The 23,951-nt window shown below is 36.9% G+C and overlaps 1 protein-coding gene across 10 annotated transcripts in view; it reads left to right on the top strand.

Annotated features, from left to right (window-relative positions):
- Positions 1–23,951, top strand: part of PBRM1 (polybromo 1) — a 64,204-nt gene that overhangs the window by 12,691 nt on the left and 27,562 nt on the right. For 7 of the 10 annotated variants that reach the window (XM_072875860.1, XM_072875856.1, XM_072875861.1 and 4 more), the window contains exons 10-16: positions 1,760–1,858; positions 3,290–3,381; positions 8,032–8,248; positions 17,381–17,522; positions 18,106–18,203; positions 21,320–21,596; positions 22,690–22,795. In XM_072875860.1, the coding sequence (XP_072731961.1) occupies positions 1,760–1,858; positions 3,290–3,381; positions 8,032–8,248; positions 17,381–17,522; positions 18,106–18,203; positions 21,320–21,596; positions 22,690–22,795 (1,031 nt within the window). The remainder of the gene's footprint in view (positions 1–1,759; positions 1,859–3,289; positions 3,382–8,031; positions 8,249–17,380; positions 17,523–18,105; positions 18,204–21,319; positions 21,597–22,689; positions 22,796–23,951) is intronic. The other 3 variants (XM_072875855.1, XM_072875858.1, XM_072875862.1) reach the window with 1 other exon arrangement.

Consider the following 23,951-nt stretch of genomic DNA (forward strand, 5'->3'; position numbering starts at 1 on the left):
TTTCTTTATGTATTTGAGCTGTTTACTGGTATTTGATGCTGGAAAATAACTGCTGTCCTTTCCTGCAAAGGTTTATATGGTACAACTGAGAACACTAGTACTCCTTTACTGAAAGGCAGTTTACATTTTTCTGTTTTCTGAAAAATGTGTAGAAGGTGTCAGTATTAAAAGTATTGCCTAGCATTATTATGTGTGAAAGAAATAGAAGTTACCTGATTGATTTTTACTATTTGGTGCTTTGAAACATTCAACCTATATAGTGGTTTTTCTGGTTCATTTGTTCAGTATTAGCATGCTTCCCATGTTTGGAATCATTGTTGGAGCATATAAAAATAGAAAAGCAGAAATGCTGTTAGGGAGTAGTTCCTGACACTTTTTTTTTTTTTTTTTTAATAATTTTCCTTCTTAAAAGTATGTGTAGTGCCAGAAGACCTTGGATTCTACAGGCACTGAACTACATATGTGTTTGCTTTGCAGTAACTAGAATTACATATAGGCATAGAGGTTTTCTATTTCAAATGTGGTTTTTATTTTATTTTTCTCACTGTGTTGGCCATTGATGAAGCTCAGGATGTCACAAGTGTGTGTCACGTTTAATTTTGAGGCTTAACTGTTTTTCTCCAAAATAAAGCTGTTTGCATAAGAAGGGATGACAGATAAATCACACTGATATTTGTTAGCTGAATTCCTCTCTTGCACTGCCAACCCATTTCCACTTCTCAACTACCTTTTTCTAGATGTTCTCTTATGTACTGTGTTCTCAATAGACCTGCAAATCCTGAAGTAAGCTGAATGTCAGAATAATTGACAGCTCCCTTCTTTGGTTCTCTAACTTGGGGGGAAAAAAAAAAAAAAAGCCTGAAGCAGGCTACAGTAATATTGGGCTGAATGCAAAAAAATTTGGGGTGAGAGAAGAGTATCATGAAAACCAAATCTTTCACCTGCTGTTCTGCATTTTACTGGTTGCTTTTTTTATTGAACCAGTGTTCCTTTTTTTGTTTCTTTCTGCTGAATCTGCATTACAGAATCATTATTTTTTATTTAAATTCCTAACTGCTTAATTGTCTCAAAGGGGAGTCTCCTTTACCTATTGCTGATTTTGGTAAAATACCCCCATAAGTTCATTTAAAGCTAAGTTACTATATTTTTCTTCTGAATTTACATCTGTTTTTCTTTGTCATTGATGGATCAGGCTCAAATTCATCATAACGCTACTAACCTAAGTTCTACAGTCGTGTTGCCTCTGTGTCAAAAATCATGCTTTTCTATCTCAGAGTTCATTATATCCTTTGTCATACTAAATTGCTCTTTGTTGGTGCATTTAACTGTCCTCCCTTAAAGTGATGAAATAAAGTTGCTTGACAATATGCACTGTTAAGCAACTTGACAGTGATTTTGTTAAGTATTGATAAAACATAATTGGATCTGTATGATTAGCTTTATCTGGATGCTAAGGAACATTTTGTTGGCTGCTTTCACTGCTATTATAGGCTGAGCTGTGTGTATAGCTATTAATCCTCAATCTAAATGTTACCTTCCTCTGACTTTATAAACAAAATAGATATTAATGCTGGGGCACTAAATGTATCTTAGTATTATTTTACTTTTAGCTTTAAAACATTTTATATCTGTCTCTGAATCTTTTGGCTGATCTATCAAAGTAATTCTGTAAAAAGCTTTATCCTTGCTGCATCTTTTCTTGGGTCTAAGGTGGGCTTCTTTTTTTCCCCTTTCCTTGGCTTGTCTCTTCTGCCATAAGGACTCCATCAAATTTGACTGCTTCCAAGCTGACAGGTCCTTCCTCACAGGGTAAAGGCAGTGTTGGTGATGAGAGAAATTCTTCTAACAAATATTATCGGTAAGTAAATTGTGGACTTGGAGGAAAAGCTGGGTTGTCATCATATGGAAATACTAAAATTTAAATTATTTTTTTTTTTAGTTGAGAGTGTTCTTCAATATTTGAGATTCAAATATATTTCAGTCAAATATCTATTAAGTATGATTTCATAAGTTACTTTGCCATAATTACCCTTCCATGTTTGATTTTATATTTAACATTTCAAAACATCTGTCGTGAAATACTCTATGCAATTATTTCCTTAGAAATGTCCTGAAGAATAATATGTTAAGCTTCATTACAAAATAAAGCAGGTGAAAAATAACATGGAAAGGTGTTGTAAATGTAGAAAAATTATATTTGGAGACTAAAAAGAAATAATAAGTAGGACTAAATAATTAAGAGATGGATGATGGAAACCAATGAAGCCTGTAAAAAGCAAGTACTGCATTTGGGATGCATTTACGGCAAACTTGCTGAGTAGACTGGATTACTGGAGGCTTTCTGGTTTATTATTCCAGTCATCAGCTGAGAATTTTGGTTCCTAACAAAGGTCTTGTGTCTACAGTCTGTGGGTTACTGTCTTGAAACAGTACTACTCCTGGCTAATTCCCTGCGTGTGTACTCTGAAACCATGGTTTAACACAGCAGCTGCAAGGATCTTTAAGGGATTGAGCATTTGTACAGAGTTGGTGTCATTTTAAGCAACGCATCTGCTTTTTCCCAGTCTTCACTTTGCTCCCACAGGGCAAGGTTGAGCCCATTGCTGGAGGTGCCTAAAGAGCTGACCTAGTAAAAAAGCAGATTGTCAGGCATAGCCTGCAGTGTAGGTATGAAATGCTGTGCCCCAGGTTTGGGACAAAAGGGAGGAAGAGAGGGATGCTGAAGAAGTCTTTGTGAGACCATACCAGCGTGGACACTGATTTACTCCACCTAGAAAGCAGAGGAAGCTGCTTCACATACGGGCACTCTGTGTGCTGAAAATGCTTAAGGTGGGGATGCGGGAATGAGAGAAGATAGCATATACAGCTTACAGCGTGCTGAATTCCTGCGTGTAGACAAATCCTATAAAACAGGATCAAATGACAAAGTTATTAATTGGGAGGGACTTGTTATCATCCCCTTTCTCCCCCAGTAATTCAAATACTCAAGTATTCAAAATAAGACAGAAGATAGATAGGTAGCTTGAGCTCTAGCTTTCTGATTGTGTGTCCAGCTTTTCAGTTTGATGGACCACCTCTTAAAATAGAGGCAGACTCATGGATCATTAACAGTTTCTCTTGTTAAGGGCTCCAGTCTCTTCCTGCATAGTCATGTCTGTATTCCTGATAATGTAGGCAACAGTCATGAGTTTCACTTGTTTACTTATATACTCTGGGTGACTGTTAATGGTTAACATGAGAAACCTTTTTTTTTTTTTTTTAATGTTGCATTTTTTTTTCTTTTTTATAGTAACAAAAGATCAGCCCAAGGGGATCGTTTATCAGCAATAACCATGGCATTGCAGTATGGATCAGAAAGTGATGAGGATGCAGCTTTGGCTGGTAGGAACTTAAATGCAGTTTCTCTATTTATTTTCTTTAATTAAAATGTTTGGAATAAGCAAAACTGTAGAGCTCCTGATACATTCAAATATCTTTATTTCAAAAATATTTTGCAGTGTTTCCAAACCTAGCATGTAATTCTGTTAAATACAATCCCTGTTTCCTCTAAGTATGAATTTATAAATGTACAGCTGGTAAGATACGGTGGGGCAAACTTGCTTGCATGTTTTGAATTTAGTGTGTTTCCAAGTATACTTATCCAAGCTTTAGGAAACTTGCTTGTTTTTATTCCTTCTAATATGAAACAGAAGAGGAAACACTGGAGAAGACATTGGGTGCTCCTTGCAGTAAAGGAGATTTACAGTGCTGCAATTGCTTGAGAGAACTCTCACTTAAACTCGCTCACACTGGCTTGTTCTCTCTTGCTCTCTTGTTCCATTGGATCCTCTAAGTACCTGTCTGGTTCTGTTTTTTTAAGGTGAAGATAATCTATATGAGGTATAAGGATAGATAAATGTTAGAACTTAATTTAGAAATATCTGGTCTAGCCTAGCAGTCATTAAATCTTGCATGAAGGTTTATGTTAAAACAAAAGCACATAAAAAGGCATGCCTTCATACAGCATCCTTAGTTTCATAATAAGCATGCTTTAGCATTATACTATAAGCATAATGCCGTCATATATGCATTATATCAGATATTTCAATATTAGTCATAAATTGTTATAGGTTGTCTTTTAAGTTAGCCTGTCTTGATATTTACATTCTCAGTAACTTCCTTGCATTCATCTCAGAGCAGTTTTCCGAAATGTTTTTGTACATACACCATTGTTTTATTTTTGTTTACATTATATCTGTATTGATGTGAAATGATGCATCTCTTCAGTAGATATTTTTTGGGCATTTATTTCACACCTGGTAATTGAATTATACTCACCACTGTTTTCCAGTGGATGGATATGCTGTAGAATTTTTTGGATCATTTTAGATCTTGCAGCAAGCAAAAGCATTTTTATCCCTGCTTAGCCCAGAGGTCAATTATTGCTTCAGAGCAGCTGCTTTCTGGGAGGTGTGAGAAGTATTTATTAGCTTGGTTCAGCATGATTGTTAGCTGCTATTTTTGCAAATTGGAATTCTGTAAAAATGCATAGCTTTTCATGTCTTTATGTGATTTAAATTCTTGAATTGATTTAACCACTTTCAGGTGCTACCTTTACCATGGGCATTATTGTTGTTTTCATGAGGCCTTTTGTATGCATCTGAGATTTTTGCCTTGCTGCTGTTGAAGCTCTCCTGTCTTTATTGTATTCACCTACGAGGCAATGTCAATTTTTTTGGCAGACTTCTGTCACCCTTAAGATTTTCTGTTCCTCCAACATACTACTTGGACATCCCTATGCTTTCAGTCTGTGGATGAAAAAGATTTTCATTTAAACCAAGGGGTCTTTTTATTAGTTGGTCTGGTATCTCATCTTTTTTCCTTCCTCTAATGCTTATTAAAATAAATGAGAACTAGGCTGCATGACTGAACATTAAGAGAACTTTCTCCTTGGTACAGACAACTAGATCTTTGTGAGCTTCTTTGATTGTAGCAGTTGCCTAAGGAATGAACAATATCTGTTTCCAACTTGGAGTTTATCCTCACAGTTTCAGAGGGTGTCATGGTATGATGGAGCTTGTAGAAGATTTCCAGCTCAAATGTACTAGGACATGAGCAGCATCTGCAGCTCCCTTGCTCCTCACTATAAATCTGTAAAGGCAGGCATAGATGGTCATTATGTATTACTTATAAGTATTTCATTTTGTAAGCGAAGCTATTTTATTTATTATTATTTTGTTTATAAGTGTTTTAAGACTGGATGCTGCTTTTGGTTTTACTAGCATCTATCTTCAGTAAGACTTTGAGCATTCATTGTTGTCTAGGTGCTTTGGGACCACAAAGGAGAGAGTGTTTAAAGCAAATCACTTACTGTGTAAAGACTAATTTTCTTTCATATAAATTCCAATACTCTGCGCTCTCTCTGCGCTTTTTCTGTCTTATCATTGAGTAAGAGTACATGTATATGATATATGCATTTATATCTGATAATAAAGCTCAGTTCCAGTTGTAAGTTAGATGGCTTCCTGCTTTTGCAGTGAAGCAAAATCACTCCATTATGAAGCTGTCCCTTCATTAGGAAACAGTCACTGTGGTATGGCATGAACAGCAGGAAAAGCATTTTGTTTGGGACTGTTGAATGGCATATATTTTGTGGTTATGGTTTACTGCGTTTGGTGTTGTGTTTTGTTTTTTTTTTTTCTTTTCCCCTGTACCTGCTAACTATACTTGTGGTAACAGCTGCACGAAAGGGGAATAACTGACTGTTACTCTCCACTGCCAGCATGTGCTTGCTGGGGATATGAGTCCTGGTGCTACTGCATGTTAAAGTCTTGCATTAGATTGTTTGTTCTGTAGCAAAATACGGATTTTTCTGTCTTCTGATCTGAATAATACATTCTTCTGAAGATAAGTTCTTAAGATAACGGGTTTCGTATTAGAACACTATCATTTTCTGAATATGTAGGAATATATGTTTGACACATCACTTCTAAAGAACATACACATCATAATGAAAATGTTCATAGCTGTGTTACAATATTATGTAAACACTTTCCTTCTAGTGCCTGTTTAATTTACTTAGATTTTTATTTTAGGGAATGCCTTGTGTTCTACTTTTAATACAAAGGAAGTACATTTCTTCTTTAGGGTATTGAACTGCTTTGTTGCTGGCTGCCACATGTCAGAGAACACTAACATACTTGACTAGTTTCTTGTTTTTTCTCTTTCATAAAAAAAAGCTTGTCTGCTTTTTCTATTCTGTTTCTTACTTTTTGATGGAGCACTCAGAACTGAACTGTTTGAGTAAACAAACCGAACTGAAATGTTTGAGTAAACAAGACCGAAGACAGTATTTTGCTGCGTAATCTATTTTGGAGACTTACTTTACCTCATAGCATTCTCTTAGCTGTTAGCATTTATCTCCATGTTCAGGCTGATATGTTAGGTACGGGAAAACATAGTGCTACCTCCAATCTTTTGTTTCTACCTGCGTTATTCTGTCCAGCTCCTGCTGTGAAGGCTGCTGTGTAGTGGATGCTAGGCCATTAAGTGATGCTGATTTGCGTACAGATACATAATTAGGATAATTTTGAGTGTCTTCCCTGAATCAGTAATGAAGGTCTTCATAACGTGTTTGCACAGCTCCTGAGGTCTGCTTGTGTTTTAGCTTGCATCTAACTTGTCTGGTAGATCTCATGCATCATACACTCACATAGATCTGCAATGTCAGACTGCAGAAGAAAAATGATAGTACTATGTTGTTACGCAGTCAGAGTGTCCCCTGGCTTTGTCATCATTTCAGTATGTCTTTACTGAACTTGTATGGAAAGCTTGAAACATTGCCAGCCTCCACTGAGCAATAATGAAAATGCCAGCTGGAAACTTGGCATGAGTGTTAGAGAACTGTCTTTTGTGTAACTGAATTACCCAGTGTGTCATCTGCCAAGCTTCCCTTCAAACTGTAACTCATAACAGGGGGGGAAAGGGTGAATAATTTAACTCTGGTATATGCAAAACCACATAGATTTTATGTTATGCCTGTCTGCAAAGTACAAATTACACCGTTTGTGTTACTGAGAAACATGGAAGGGTTGGCCATTTATTGCTTCCCATCCTATATTTACACTACCAGTGTATTTTCGTTCCTTTTGTGTTTCTGTTGCTCATGTAATGTTTCTCCTAATATTATCTGCAGTAAATGTTAGTTCTCCATAGCATTTCTTTCATTCATCCTAATCCTGAAGCATAATACATGCTTCATATAGATAACTAGAAAAGTTTGCTATAAAATTTGTAAATACTTTATTAAGAAATGTTTATGCTAATTATGTAATAATTCTAAAATATTTATTTTTCCTTCATTTTGCTGCATATATTAGAGGTGCACCTTCAGGCTGTAGTGTCAGTTTTTTCTGCTAAACTTCACAATTTTTGAATTGAGCTGTGATTAATATAGTCTAAAGCATTATAGAAGTTTTGAAGTCACCTTTTTTATATATATGCAAAAATTCATTTTTATTTTGGCCATTTTGCTTAACTAGCTAGGCACCTCTGAAAATTCCAGACATGGTTTGTCAATTTGTATTCTTGTAGTGAGGTCTTGTCAGATAGCAGAGCAGCAGTAGTTCAGTATACAAATGTATTTGGCACAAATACTAGTATTAATAGTTTGATGAGTAAATAAGGACGTAGCTGTTTTATAGGTAGTGTGTGGTTGAATAGTCCTGTTAAGTAGTCTCATATAGGAACACTCCTCAGCACTTGTAGGTAGCAAGGGTGTATTACCAGTGACAGAACTGAAGTCTCATCTGATAAGAGAGATTGCAATACCTAGATAAAGGGGGTTGTTTTTGTCAGCCTGGGACTCATAGGGTATATTTGTGATGTCCTTTTCTGAGGTATGAGTCTGACTGCCGGAGAGTGGCTGAACACCCTTGATTGTGGGACTGCCTTTTCTTCTGGTTTAGATCTTTATCCATTTGAAAAGTCAACCAAAAAACCCACTCTGAGTTGTCCTGCTGAGTTTCCCATTTTTCCTTTCTCTCTGTGCAGCTGCTGCTCGTTATGAAGAAGGAGAATCTGAAGCAGAGAGCATTACTTCCTTCATGGACACTTCTAATCCTCTTTATCAGCTTTATGACACAGTTAGAAGTTGCCGAAATAATCAGGGCCAGCTCATATCTGAACCCTTTTTCCATTTGCCCTCCAAGAAAAAGTATCCCGATTATTATCAGCAAATTAAAGCACCTATTTCATTGCAGCAGATCAGGTAAGAAAACGGAATGCAAACTACATCTTGTGGGAAACTCTTCAAGGGTTTCTTTTATTTTCAGAATCCTATCTTGTGGTCAAGTTGTCGATACCTAATGCAGTGTACACCGTCTTTCCTCTGTATTTGGTTGCTTCTTGTTTCAAGGCAGTCTGCATCAGTCTTTTGATCATCTCTTATAGATGGCTGCTGTTGGGTTTATTTTCCATGGAGTTTCATTTGTAATGTGCCTAAAAGGTTGCCATATCAATAATTCTGAAGGCTAGGTGGGCAGCAGAGATGAAAGCTTCTGCAGAACCCCCCATTACTCTTTCTTTGACCCCGATAGCTTGGTTACCTCTTACTGCCATGTTTTTTAAATTAATAGTCTTCATCAATGTGAATTGTAGAAAAATAGTTGCAATTACATTCCTTTTGTGTAGGTCACAATATAACTGTGGAGAATAATTATTTTCATTCATGATATAGCTAGTCTGAAGTACCAAAGCAGTACACCATTTATAAATCTGTGAGCCATGAAAAGTTCATCAACTGCCAGAGTGCAGTTGTTGGATTAAAAACCTGAGTAAAAAGAAGTGAGCAATATCTTTCTTTAACGGTGCGCGATAAGCTCATATGATGGATGTATGTCAGGGTCCTGAGTGCATTAATAGACCTTAACGGCACTGACCAGCCTCGGGCGGCCCTGGCCTCCTGCCCAGTGGTCTCTGGGGCTCCAGTCCCTGCCTGAGCTACACTGCAGGAGTGCTGGTCCTCCAGCTTGAGTGAGTGAGGACTGGACCCTAACGCTGTTCATGTGTCTGTAATCCACTCTAATACATAGGTCTGTAAATTTTAGTTATACCATAATATGATCTTCTAGACTTGGTACAATTGTTGAATAAGCAGTGTCTTTCTTAAATCAGAAAGTAATAAAGCCTGTTAGCCTGTTTTTACCTGTCAGACGGCATTTTGCATGTGCTGGGGAACAAGTATGGAGCTGCCATGCTGGTGGTTATCTATCCATCAGTGGCTTTAAAGCATTTTTTCTTATGTCTTAGTACAGCTGTTGGCTTGGCAAATAAAGTGTCTCATCTTGAACAAAGCACAAAATGTACTTGATGGGAATTTAAAAAAAAAGGTGAAATTGAGAAAAATCATTGACAATTGTTAGGGAGCTTTTTGTCTCCATGTACCAAAGAGTATCAGCTCAGATTATATATAAACAGATTTAATTGGGAGAGACTTTCCATTAAAAATACACTTCATATCAGTTATAGGACAAATAATTTGCTATAGGGAGGCAGCTGTGTTTCTGCTTTCCTTACAGTGTAGGCAGGTTGCATCTGGCTATGTGAGCAGTACAGAGATTGCATGCAAATGTATGAAGAGCTGTAGAAAAAAATTACTTGTTGCCTGAGAGCTTAGAAAATAAAAAGGGACAGACAGTCTTTTTAGAAATAGTGTTTGTAGCTCACAAGTACAGTATTTACAATAGTCCAGCTTCTTTTAGCAAATTCTGAAATTCAACTGTTCTTTAAATTACCACATAATCTTCACTTCTTACTATACCTAAAAAAGCCTTGAAGTGTGTATGTGCACTTAATTGATGTGCTTTAGGGAAAACTGAAGCTAGCATGGTTTTACTGATACTGCAAATATGTTATTAGATATTCAAAACTGCCACTTGTTAAGGGTGGAGGTTTTTTTGTGGGATTTTTTTTTTTCAGTTGTTGGTGGGGTTTTTTGTGGGTTTTTTTTTTTTTGTTTTTGTTTTTTTGAGATGTACCTACAAAGAGCATATCTTCTGTTCACAGATGGGGACATAAAAGTTAATTGTCCTAGTGAAAAGTTGAAGGTGTTGGAGTAAAGCCTGGCATTCCAGCCTCATCTGTTTTGCTTTTGCATCCGGCTACCTAGGCTATCCTGCCAGAGTGAACTGTGAAATGTGTGGCTGTTGCAGATTTTACAGCTCGTCATGTATTTCAGGAGTTTGTGTGTGTTAAATGCAGGAAAATCCTTACAAAATAATATATGATTTCTAGAGGGAGAGTATGGGTATGTTTTGTTTTAATGAAGGGTACATTATACCTATCCCAGCCTCTCAGTCATTTTATGAGAGTTACGAACCTCAGTCATTTGAGCTGAGTGCTGATCCCGAGCTGTTCCTGGATGTGGGAAGTAATCCTCCTGATGGCTTTAGTTTTCTGCTAGTTTCCTCCTGACTTGCTCTTTACAGAATCACAGAATAGTGGAGGTCGGAAGGGAGACCATCCAGTCCAACCCCTGGCTATAGGAGGGTCACCCAGAGCCAGTTCCTCAGGACTATATCCAGTCGGGTTTTGAATATGTCCACAGATGGAGACTCCACAACCTCCCTGGGCAACCAGTGCCAGTGTTTGACCACCCTCACAGTAACAAAAAAAAAAGTTTTGGGTTTTTTTTTTTTCTTGTGTTCAGATGAAATTTCACGTGTTTCAATTTGTTCCTGTTACCTCTTGCCCTGTCAGTAGGCACAGCTGAGATTAGTTTGGCTCCCTCTTCATTCTCTCCCAGCAGGTGTTCATACACGCACTGATGAGACCCCCACCTCAAACAGGACAAAACTCAGAACTGTAGAGCAAAGTTATCCTGTTTAGAAAGAAAGGCATGACACTGTGAAGGCTGTGACTTTCAGATGTGGTAAAAGTGCGTGGTGTGGAGGTTATTTTGCAAACTTAAATTGCTGGTGAAAAGCCATTCTGTAATTGTAAATGACTGGAGGAAGAGTTGGGAAATAATGCAGGAGAATGTGTTCAGTTACTTGGTAAGTAAGTGCTAGATCCTGGCATACTTACGAGAACTGTGTTCCTTATTAAATTTTACAGCATTAGTAAGTATGATCCCTAAGGCAAGTGGCTCAGGCTTTTCTGCACCAGAGGACGGAAGCACTCCAGGGAATTCCGTGGCAGCAGTTCTCTCCTAATACACGTGTGAGAGCGGTGTGCGTGCACAGGCACTGAAATCGGTATCTTCACTGGCATGCCCCAGTGTCTTGCACTCTGGGACGTTGTGATTGTAGTTGAGGTTTTAAAAAGTGCGTGGATCTACTGTAAAACACGGTTGATTTTTGTGTGATGTCTACAATTTGAGGATTTGAAATGAATTTTTCTTATGAACATGCAGACAATTGTTCAACAGGATGTGACACAGGAATCTAAATGTTACATTTCACTGCACTGGCATGTGTTGAGGTTCTCCTGAAACTGTGAAATTTGTGGTGGCTCTTGTTGCTTTTGGATAAATTATAAATTATTTGAGTTCAACTTACATTAAATATGATCTGGTCAAGCATATTTTGCCTTATAATTTAACCACTTCCAGTAATATGGCAAATAAAGGAGTGGAACTTATCTTGAAATAATGGAGGCTGCTGTCTGGGTTAAAGCCTGAACAGTTTATAGAGAACTTTTTTTTTTTTGTTTTTCCTAAATAACAGCTTAAGCCTAATACAAATTAAGTTCTTAATTAAAAAAAATATATTACATTAATATTTTATTATTACATTGACTTTGGAAAAATAGTATGTCACTGTGTTACGGTTTGCTTAGTTGATGAATGAGCCATTTGGGAAAATATTCTCTGCAGAGAAAATTGTCTCTGTAATATTTAGAATACCTTGTAAATTTTCACTTTATCTGAGATTTAGCAGTTCTTTCATTCCTTTTTGCACTTAATATAGTTTAATATTTGTTGAATGTTGTACAGTTTTAAAATCTTCTGTAGGTATAACCAATTTTCCTACCTTACCAGTACTTTCAGTGCATATCGTATGTATGGCCTTTATAAAATCACAGTTCAAGTAAACAAGGTTCTGGATGTACTTTATAAAAAGATTATTTCATTCCTGAATGGGGCACTTGTCAAATGCCTTTATTGCATGCATTCTTTGTTACAGTGCTTTTTCCCGAAAGAGGGTGGTCTAGCCTCTGGACTTCATAATTTGAGAGCAAGAGAAAAGAAGTTACATGATAACTGTTTTTAGCCATGTGTTTGAATATTTTTTTTTCCTTGGAATTTTTTAGGCATAGTGTGTGACTAATAAGATGGATCTTTTGATTATATGGAGAGAGTATCTCGCTGTTCTTCAGTTCATTCACATATTGCACCTGGAAGGGCTGATGAGTTTCCAGTAGACCTTTTAGGGAGTTGAGTGCCAGCTTACTGTATGTTTTTTTAATTACTATTTTGATTTTGACCAAATTAAATGTCGTGCCAGTGTTGTTTTGGGCTTAGTGGCCTTAGTAACCTACTTAGAAACTGTAACCTACCTTTTCAACAATTTTTTCCTCATTTTGCAAAGGTCGTTATGTTTAAAAGGATATTCTTCCAAGTTTTACTCATGGTTTTGGGTACAGCTGTATCACCATCAATCATTTCATAGAAATTTCTCTGGGTTTCTGGTATATAAAGTTTAGTTTGTAGTATGTTGGCAGTGACTTGCTGTTGAATAGAGCCATGGATTTGGTTAGTTTTAGCCTTGCTTTGCAAAATAAATGGATGTTTATAAAATTCTTTCCTTCCAAGATTGGTGAGATTTTTTTTTTTTAAATTTATTGTGAAACTACATTTCATACTGTAAATCCAGAAAAGGCACGATACTTGAGTTCTGCTGAGTTTGAGTATAATTAAATCTGTTCAAAGTACTTCTGTGAATAACCTTCTTCGTTAATCATCCTATTGTTTGCTGACAAGTAGTGCACTGCAGAGGTAGGAGGTTATTTGCAGACTAGACCAGGATTACATTTATGACTGTGCGTTTTTCATTCTTCATATGTGTGGTTGGAAGTTGTCTATCTTTCCAAACCATATGGGCTAAGTCTTGGTTTTTACTTTTGTTGTCAGGCCTTTCATGAATTCAACTGTGAATGTAGGTTGTTTGCTTAAAATCAGATGGGCTGCACCTTCCTTATTTGGTTGTGGATAAACAAATGCTGATAGAAGCAAGATTTTGTTTTCTGGTAAGATAGTTTGGATGATGGCTTATTCTTCCTTTTTAAGACAATGGTTCCTTTTGTCTTCTGGCTCTATGTTAAGATTTAAAGGAGTAAGGTATAATTAAACTGCTTTTCTTCACTTGTGAGCTACTGGGGTCCTCACCTTCTCCATCAGCTTGAAGATTTTGTTTCTACAGGGTCACAGGAGAGCAGAGAATCAGTGCACATAGAATGGTATATTTAAGACTAATGGCAACTTCATATGTTTTTTCTGCTTTTTTGGTGCATCAGGGTTAGACTGCTGCATTGTAATGTGCATAGGTCAGTGCCTAAATACACACAGATGAAGCTAGTGTGGGGTACCGAGGCTATGCAGAATAAGTGGTATATTTTTAGATGAAGCATGTGATAGTGGTGTTCTGGGGTCTGCATCAGCTACTTCCCTGTCCCTGGGAGAAAAGGTAAAGCAAATCCCAAATTTGTTAGTGTCAGGTGGCTTGGAATCTGCTGATATGAAGAGTCACCAGTTTCTTTTACCGTAGCATGAAATCATACAGGACCAATTTAGAATTCTCTTTTTGTAAAAAGGAAATTGTCACAGACAGGATATATTCCCTAGGAAATACTATTGCCTTCCTTGTTCTGCCTGCAGCTTGCTTTGAATTTGTTCTGCTTCGGAGGACGTGACAAATTCCCCCTTTTCTCAGTTTGATAAAACTGGCACCTAAACATACAGAATTTGGTTGAGCAGGATCAAGATATGTTACTAATAAGTAAATTTGATTTATAGTATCATACTGACAGTGTTACTTCATAGATGCTGAACTTACATGTAATAAAGATATAGAGTTGTCTGTTGGCTCTAATATCTCAGGAGGATGGTTTTTGATGTTGAGTTTTTTAGTCAGTGTAATCCTAGACCATCAGTGATTCTTTCAGGGCATTGCGTTTTTCTTCTTCTCCCCCCGCCCCCATATGCTGACAATAATCATTAATGCAGTTTTAAGTTGGGTACAGAAAAACTCCAAGTAAAGAGGAGTAGTACAAAGTGATAGTAGGGAAGAGCAATTTGAATTGAAGAAGTGGTACTTCAATTTAGATGTAGTCTTTTGGGTTACTCTTTCAGAAAGCTGAACCCAGACCTCATGCAGCAGCGATCAAAATATGAACTTGCAATTCTGTAATTCTAATTTATTAAATGAATTGACTAGATAAAAGACTAGAAACTTTTACAATTTTTATTGTTCCTGCTGTCCAGTCTCTCAAAGCTTGTTTTAGTTCTCTGGAAGAAAGCAAACATGCCAGAGTTGCACGTGAATGTTTATAAACTACATGCTACTAAAATTTAAGTAAAATTTGAGCCACGAGTTGAAAAGCAGGATTGTTGCATGCACGTTTGCTTACTTGCAAGAGGATGAACGGCAGAGTAGATCTTGAGAGGACTTTATCCCAGCCTGGTGGTTATGATTTCTGAAGCATGACTCCTTGTCCTCTAGCAGTTGTCTTTATCAGTAAAAAAGCATTGAGACATTTTAGACATTTGTCTTAAGTATTTAATATTCAAATCTAGGGCAAGTGTGGTATTCTTTACTTTATTAGATCTTTGGAGCCTAATTCTGCAAATTTGTCAGTATGAGTTACCACTTGGAAACAAATTATGCTGATGCCATCTACCTCCAAGGGGAGAAAAAAAGTCTGTTGGTCAGCATTTCTCTCCAGTACTGCTCCTTAATTGATTTCTACACAGGACTTGCTTTTTGAATTCTTTTATGTTCTTAATCTCTAAAGTAGTTTAGCTGACTTGGGTACCTTTTTCTAAGATGCAGAGTTGCCTTTAGATGTTATTCTTGTTTTCCATTAATCCTTTGAAAGTTTGAATCTATTTTATAAACATTTGTAATAACATCAGTAAACAAGAAATTACTGCGTGTTTACACACTTAATTACCCTATGTGCCTTGACAAATTAGAATGTTCTTAAATAATTATGTTTTGAAAAAATTAAAACTCGCTTTTGATGGTTTTGATAAATATGAGCTTATTAGTTGGGGTTTTTGATGCAAGTTTTTTAAGCCTTTCTATTTCCTTGAGTATTCTCTTAATGATGCGTTAGCTTTTGTAACACCAACAAGTGTTTGTGTGTTGAAGTCCTGTAACTGTTTGTCAATATTTTTGTTGGACTACAAGCATTAATTACATACATTTTACTCTATAGATTTTGCTTTCTGTACCAGAGAGTGTTCAGATTAGCTGGAGAAGATGTAAGGTGACCTGTATTGTTTGCTACTAGACAGTGGCAAGAGCGTGAAGTAGACTCAGTGTTTACATCCTCAGTATTTATGAGCATATGCATCATATGCTAGTGGTTTAGGGCAAAATAATCCTGAATTTAATGGGCTTTTCATTTTGGTTTTGATTTTTTTTTTTTTTAATACCAGTCACATATTCCTTAACGTATGCAAATAATTGTTGCTGGAGTTTTACAAGGTAGAAATGGAGGCTGACTTTGCCTTTTCTTCATGGCAATTTAATTGGTACCCAAACTCTTTTGCTTTTGGGGGAAGGAGTGTGTGTTTGGGGTTTATTATGATTATTATTATTATTATTAGCATTTTTTACTAGTCTAATGAAAATTACATTGATAACTCCTTTTTTTTTTTTGGAATGGCAGAGTGAGTGAAGCTGACGGGAAAACTTTTCAATTATCTGTTGCTTCAGTTGGAAATATTAAAAAGAATCTAAAAAATTATGCTTAAAGGTTTGCAAGATACTGATGTCTTAAAGTCTTAAAAAAGATACATGAACCTGAAATGGTTCATTTTAAGTGAGAATGGCAACAAGTAATTTTTTCCACATCTTGTGTTTAGGATATTTGTCCAAAATTCTTTTTTGCTTTTCTCATAGTCATTGAGGACATACTAGTTCTTCAGGTCTGAAAGAAATGAAGAAATACGCTACGTTTCAGTAAGGCACATACAGCTGCCATCCTGGCAACATGCAGTTAGTTGGATGTTTCCTGCAAAATGTATTTCCATCACAACAGCTTTATAGACACATGTGTGCTTCTCGGTAGTTTTTATAGCAGTTGCAGCTCTGTGCCACATTTAATCCAAGCATGACTTCCTTCCTTGGCTGACCAGTGAAGAGTCCTGTTTGACACAAGGTGAACATTTTTACTCTTTGTTTGCTGGCTCAGCTGTAAGGTCACGTTGGCGGGTAAGGTTTGGGACTAAAAGATATTATATTTATTTTGTGGTAGTGCTTATGCTCCAGCAGGCAGGTTCACATTCAGCTAGGTACTGTAGAAACCAGACTGTGTTTAAAGGCGGTGAGCAGGTTAAATGTGGTGCGTAACCAGTGGATGTGACAGGCAAGCGGGTCAGGAAGGAGGTGTGAAGGAGGATGACTGTGTTTCGCAGTTGTGGTAGGGTTTGGTTTTTTTGTTGTTGCAGATTACTATTTTCTGTGGTGTTTAATGAGGTGTTGGAAGCTTTAAAAAAAGTTGGCTAAAGCTTTCACCACTTGTGCAAGGAAATACGAGAAAACACATTAAGTTATTGGCAAACTAAGTGCTCTGATTCATCTGTTTAGCATATGAAAAATGACTTTTTTGGTCATTAGTCCTATTCTAAGTACTTTCATGTGAAGCGCACTTCTATGGGTAGCACCAATCGGCAACCAGGTGGTTTTAAGAGAAGGCAAAAATTGGAGGGGATTAGTATGAGAGGTGTTGGACACTTTTGTTTCTCACTGAAGAGGAATGGAATTGATGTTGTGTAGGGAAGGCAGTGTTTGTGGCTGTGCGGAGCCAACCCGTCACATTGACATCATACCCAGGCCCCTACAGGTCACAGCTGAGGCTTACTGGAATAGTCTCAGCGGGATGTGCTTCTGCCTCATCTGTGCCACATCTCATCCGAGTACAAAAACAGGACTTCAGTCTGCATAACTTTCAAGAGGGCAGCTTTCAGAATTATTAAAATCATTCTTGAAGAGGAGATATGTTTGCCTAATATAGTTACAATTGGAAGATGCTACTGTAGCATCAGAAAAAGAAAACATGTTCCTGTAATTAGAGATCATTGGATATTGATTTATTGTGAAAATGAAGATGTTAAAGAACTGTTTTGCAGTGTGTAACTTGAGAAATATTAATCAGATGTTCCATGCTTTTGCAGAACCAAACTGAAGAACCACGAATATGAAACTTTAGATCAGTTGGAGGCTGATCTGAACTTGATGTTTGAAAATGCCAAGCGCTATAACGTTCCCAATTCTGCCATCTATAAAAGAGTACTGAAAATGCAGCAGGTTATGCAGGTATGTGGAGTAGAACAATGAAAAGGATGTAACTTCACATAGGAATTTATTTCCCTAATGAATATTTTTCCAAAATAATTTTGAACTAGTCCTCTATTTGCAGTAGTATTTTCTTGCTTAGGGGGAAGTATGGGAATGAAGAGCATCATAGGGTGAATTTTCTTCAGCACACCTGCTGCCTTCTGTGATTTCTTTTTGTCACTTTTATTCCTTACTATGACTCTTAACCCAATTAAGTTGTGAGAAAATTGATGATGTGGGGTTTTTTAGGGTTTGCAGGGAATTGGAGGATGCTAAAACACTTCAGATTTCATGAAGTGTTCCAGCTAAGTGCTGCAGTCTGAAATGGCATTGTTTTCAAATTGATTCCTCAAAAATTTTTCTGACAGTTAAAAAGAATTATACTGCTATTTTATGTCGACCAATTTGTATTAAATAAATCACTGGAAATATTTTGATGGTGGTTTAGTCTCAAAACCCATAGTTGCATCTTTCTTTGTGCATCTGGTCTGTTCTGATGTTTAATATTGTTCTGGAAATGTCCAGCAGTGAGTTTGGCTTCAGGGATTTCTTCTTTTTTCAGGCAAAGAAGAAGGAGCTTGCTAGGAGAGACGACATTGAGGATGGGGACAGTATGATTTCTTCTGCTACATCTGATACTGGAAGCTCAAAAAGGAAAAGGTACGCATTTCTGTAGTTCCTGCGGACCATGACATTGCTACATCTTGTATCTGTTAAAGAGAATATTAAGCCATGGTTTTTAGCATTTGTGTAAGGATTTGTAGTTCTGAAACTTAACCTCATTAAGTGTAGGTTCTAATTAATTCAAAATTGTTTGCTGACTTTATTTTCCTTTTTTGGCCTGTTAGTTGGCAGTTGTCAACATCAGTTCAGTAAGTGGCATGGACACTGTAGTTGCAGTGAATTAGGTAATTTTATCAGTGGATTTCAAGATTTTTATTTGTGTTTTTTTTTTAGCCTGGTGTGTGGACTGTCTTCATGGGTTGTTAGCAATTATTGCTTCTTTTCTACTACTTCGCCGATATATGACTATTTATGTAGTCTGTGTAGCAATTTCAGAATATAATTAAAGTTAACACTATAGTGGAATTAATTTTTGAAAGTTTATAGTATTAGTCTACAAATATTTTTATTTGGTGAAGTCTCCTGGCATAAATATTTTCATATTCCATGACCTGAACTCTGCTTGAGGATTTTTCATCCTTAATGTTAGAGGACTGTTTCTCTCTCCCTTCTGAATTTGCACTCTTTGGTTACTTACCTGTCAGCGGCTGGGCCAAAGAGGATATTTGACAAATAGATGAACTGAGTATAATAGGTTGATTATTCTGGATACTGTAATGTAAACAAAATTCACAATGATTTAAAATATACTCTTTTAGTAAGCAATAATGATGGTTTATGGAAAGTATTCTTTAACAGTGATAGCTGTTGTGTAATTAATATTAGTGACGTATTTCACTCCAACAAGTGATAGTTTCTCTAGTCTGCCTCATGGTATCATTTGAAATAAGTTCCAACTTCTGATAATATTACTGCAATAGTAGCAACTGCAAGCATAAAACTGTAATTCAGCATCTTTCTTTGGTGTTGCTTATGACCTTCAGCTTCCTGTATTTTTAGTTCTTTGTTCTGTCAAAGTGACAGCAGTTGTGGGGGGAGGAAGGGAATGAAATAGAGCATCAGCAAAGATTCACTTAAGAGCAATCAAGTAAGTGCAACTATGTACACTCATAAAAAATCTGCAGAGAGAAAAAGTTAACATGGATTTAGGAGGTGGTACAGCCTAGGGATGCTAGGAAGAAGAAAAGTAGCGGTACAGTAAGACAGACCACAGTACCAAATGAAGATCAGGAAGGAACAAATTGCAAAAATTGCTAGTTTTGCAATCTTCATATTCAGAAGAGAACTACTAACCTAATCAAGCAAGTCAAACTGTCATCAGTGTCCTTTTAGTCCTATGTTGCTTTTGATCACCTTGTGCAAGAGCATACTGAAATGCTTAAAAGAAAAAATCTGTCAGGCCTTGTCATCTAGGAACAGTAAAAGAGAAAAAGTTGTGTTCATAGGTAAGGGAAATCAAGGTGATTTTATTTTCTTCATGCCTGAAGAGAACCTGAAAGTGCTTTTGATGTTGTCAGTTCAATACTTGTTACCAGTTTCACTTGCTGAATGATAGGAAGTGAAAGAAGACTGTAAATGCTGCTGATAGCAGAAGTGAAGCACTGAGAGGAATTCCAAAATATTGCTGAAAAAGAAAACTAATAACCCAGGCAAAATTCATCCCATTGGGAAAATAATAGTGACAGAGAAGAAAGTTGTTTGAATGTCCCCTTTTATGTATCAGATGCATGACCCGAATCTTGAGTATTGGCAGGCCTTTTACTATTTCTGCTTTGGCTTTGCTTTACCTACTTTCATTGAACTAAATGTTAAAACTTGGAAACATGTTAAAATGTGGAATTTGAAAGCATGTCTCTGTTCTGGCATTGCTCATCTGCTAGTGTGAACCACTAACTTTCCAGCAGTGAAGATAATGCAGAAAAAAGTTTTTAACCTATAGAAGATACATTTCGAATTTTCTCATGTGTTGTGACGTTAATTTTAATTAGCTACTTTGCTGACCTCGCCAAGGAGCAAGAGATATCTGAGGCATGAGGCTATGCTGGATTGGATGTATTTTAAATGTAGGAGGAAAAGAGCCAGATGATGGAAAATCTGTGATGCAGTTTGGTTTCTAGAAAGTTGTACAGTGGTGTTTTGCACATTCTGCTAATGAAGATAGTTGTTGTTGTCTTTACAGAGAATTTAGTCAGAGTTATAACTACCCGAATAAGTCTTACAGAGATTGCCATTGGAAGCTAGTTTAAAAGTGCTTTGTAGAGGGTGCATTGCTAAGAGTGCCACGGTGTCTGAGCTGAGATTATATGTTATTAACATAAGCTTTCCTCTCCCTTGTCTGATTTGCTTATAGATCATGTAGTAGATGTACAGGGAGCCACGTATAACTGTTTTCCTGATAAGCTGTGTCTTGGTTGTGCTGTCACGTTTCTTGAGACAGCCATAATAGCTACACATAGAATGACTCTAAAGTTTGTGGTGATAGCATGTATGTGGCTGTTTTCTACCTGAGTTTGCAGTTTTGGTGAGCTTTATTGACTTCTAACTTCATTTGACTGTGATTGACAGATATTTAAGCAATTCAGACCCTTCTTTTTATTATATTCTTGCTGTCCTTATTTTTCTTGTATCTGGTACTGAAGAAGATACAGAATTACTCTGAGATAAATAGCTCAAGACTTTGATATTCTGTATTCAGCAGAGGTAGTCATGAAGATACTGGCTGAGGGTTTTTTCCCTGTTTGCACTAGATCTTGAGGTCTTGCATTCAGATGCCTCGTCCTGACTGATGTGTTTTCTCTGCAGCCGGAAAGTGCTTAGAGCTCCTTTTGACCTTTGCACTTTTGAAAACTACTTATTTGGTTTATTCTGTAGAACACTTAAACTCAAAGTGAATGAGAGAAAAATCATATCTTAAAGTTGGTTTCCTCTTTATTTAGCAGACTGCTGGTTATGCTGCGGTCCTTATTTGCAAATGGACCTATATTTGTAGTACGCTGTCTTAACGTTGAATTTCTTGTGTGTGTGTCTTTAGGTGGTTGTGGTTGTTTTCTCATGCTAGAGAATAATGTAATTTTGATGTTAATGTTAGAAGTGGGGAAAAGAGCCCCTGACATTTACTCTTTTCCTTTTTGTTCTTCTCCTTAACCTAACAGTAAAAAGAATATACGAAAGCAACGAATGAAGATCTTATACAATGCAGTTCTGGAAGCTCGAGAACCAGGCACAGGCAGACGGCTCTGTGATTTGTTTATGGTTAAGCCATCCAAAAAGGACTATCCAGACTATTATAAAATTATCTTGGAGCCAATGGACTTGAAAATGATAGAACACAACATCCGCAATGATAAGTACGCAGGGGAAGAAGCCATGATTGAAGACATGAAGCTCATGTTCCGAAATGCAAGGCATTATAATGAGGAAGGCTCCCAGGTAGTGTTTTGATTCTACAGTCACACTTATCTCTCTACTTCATTGCAGACACATAAGTTATGTTAGGATGATTCAGCTTTGACTATTACTCACATTATTTATGGTAATTGTTTATTGACCTAAACCAGAAATGTGGCTTTTTCTTTCTACTGGTGGTTTAAATTCTGTCTTCGCCTATAGTTGTATAAACATGAAATGCAACACGCTCCTTTGTGAAGGTTAGACTTATTTCCTGTTAGCTAAACTTGTTCCTCCACTACAAAGAATGTCAGCTGAATGTTTCCTGGTATGTTTTAAAAAAATAAGCTGGTTACTAAATTCTCATTATTCATCCTCAGTTGATCACGTGAAGGTATTGCACAGTGAAGGGTCATCAGCATGTGATTTGGAGCTCAGAACCTCTAAGAAGCGATGTCTTAGTTGGAAAGAAACCAGCTTTGTTTTCATGGAAGTGGGAGATCAGACTAGAAGACCTGACTTGTTTAGTCTAGCAAAAGGAGTCTGAAAGGAATACACTTTTCACTTACAAATATATTGTAGGGTGTTTCTATATCGTGATGTTTCTCAGCCAGCAAGTGTGATGTTGCGGAACAGAGTGGTGGTAAGAAACCTTCACCTATTTCTAATGAGGAACTTGATCAGCTACTGTACAGGACTTTATGATGAGGTTGCGTTCACCAGGGTTGGATTTGAAGACCTAGGAGGACTGTTCTAGTCTTGTGTACCTTGATGGAATCACAATAGTTCAAGAGATCTTTCATTGCTCAGCAGAATGGTTTGATGAGGAAGTTGATAAGACAACTGCACCTTGCTGTTTTGTAGTCTTTGGAATAGAAATGCAGCCTAATTGCATCATTTATTCAAGATTTATGTCTCCCTGATTTAGATGGTGTTCATCAGTTCTGCTTCTCTGTATAAGTCTATTGAAGGTGTACATTTGAGAAATAAGCCCTTCTTTTTAATCAACTACTTGGTTTTGCATTCAGCTTCTTCAAACTTACATTTAAATGTTTCTTGGGGGCTGGTTCTAAACTAGTCTAAACACAGTAAACCTTGTTTTGTTTTGGTTTTTGATTACTTTACTGATTAATAGGTATACAATGATGCCCATATGCTGGAAAAGATCCTTAAAGAAAAAAGGAAAGAACTGGGACCCCTAGCTGAAGATGATGATGTTGCATCCCCTAAACTAAAGCTAAGTAAGGCAACCTTGTACATTGCTATGTCTCATTTCAACACTTACGAAAACCCAACAATACAGATTAACAGATCTTCCTTTTAGAATAGAAGTGATCTGCAAATTTACGCTGACATGCAAAGCAGAATTATATTGTTAAAATCATGACAGCAGTGGTGTGTTTATACGTGCATATAATAGAATTTAGTTGTTGCATATAGCGTTTTCTAAGAAAAGTAACTTAGAATGAAGAAAGAAAACTTAGGAATGGTTGGAATGACTGGTGTTTAGTCATGTGGTGTTATCCAAATGTTAGATGCTGCATTATGTGCTCAGTACCACTTCATTAGCACATTTAATGTGTGCTACTGGGATTGCTTACAAGTAAGGTGCTTCTCAAACTGAGTAAAGCTCTTAATTTCCCTGGTCAAATGTCTGGGATTTCCACAGAATGATAAAACAAATGTGGGCTTTATTTGGAAAATTATTGAAAGCCCTGAAAAACACAGAAGCGAAATTTCCAACGTCTGTTCCTAGACCTGTTGCCCTTAAAAACTAGATTTGCTACTACTCAAATTTATGTCCCCTTAATATGTGTTCAGAACTTAGCAAACTGAGAAGGTTAAAATGCACAGAAAGGCTTAAAGAAAATAATTGCACACAGCCTTCTTGAAATAGAAATGTGCAGCTCTGAGGTAAGGTACAGGTAGTAGAGAACTCACAGACAGAGACTATGCAGTACAGTAACAGAGATCCTGAATTAACCAAAAAGCTAATCCGATTGATAATCCCACGGGAGGCCTTATTTTACATGTCATAATCCTCTAATTTGGCATAAACTTGTCATAAAGGAATCTGATAAATCTGATTTAGAATGCTTAATTTTAGTGGTAGCAAAAACCCTGTGATGACTGGATTTTTAACGGCTGTAGAGAGAAATTCATGTAGAGCTAGTAAGACCAAATTGAATTTGGAGGAGTTATTAATAACATTGGGTAGGAAAAGATGTTTTCCAGGCTTAAGTCTGAAGAGACCTTCACCAGCTGGACCCCATAGGGTTCTGTGTTTGCCAAAAATAACATTAAAAAAAAAATAAATTCATACAATTATGAAAAATAAAGGAAGCTACAACTTGGGGTGGGCTCCGTGTTGTGAGTCTTCTGCTCATACCATAAAGT

This window comes from Ciconia boyciana, chromosome 11 (assembly GCF_034638445.1).
Source record: "Ciconia boyciana chromosome 11, ASM3463844v1, whole genome shotgun sequence".
In the NCBI taxonomy this organism is placed as follows: domain Eukaryota; kingdom Metazoa; phylum Chordata; class Aves; order Ciconiiformes; family Ciconiidae; genus Ciconia; species Ciconia boyciana.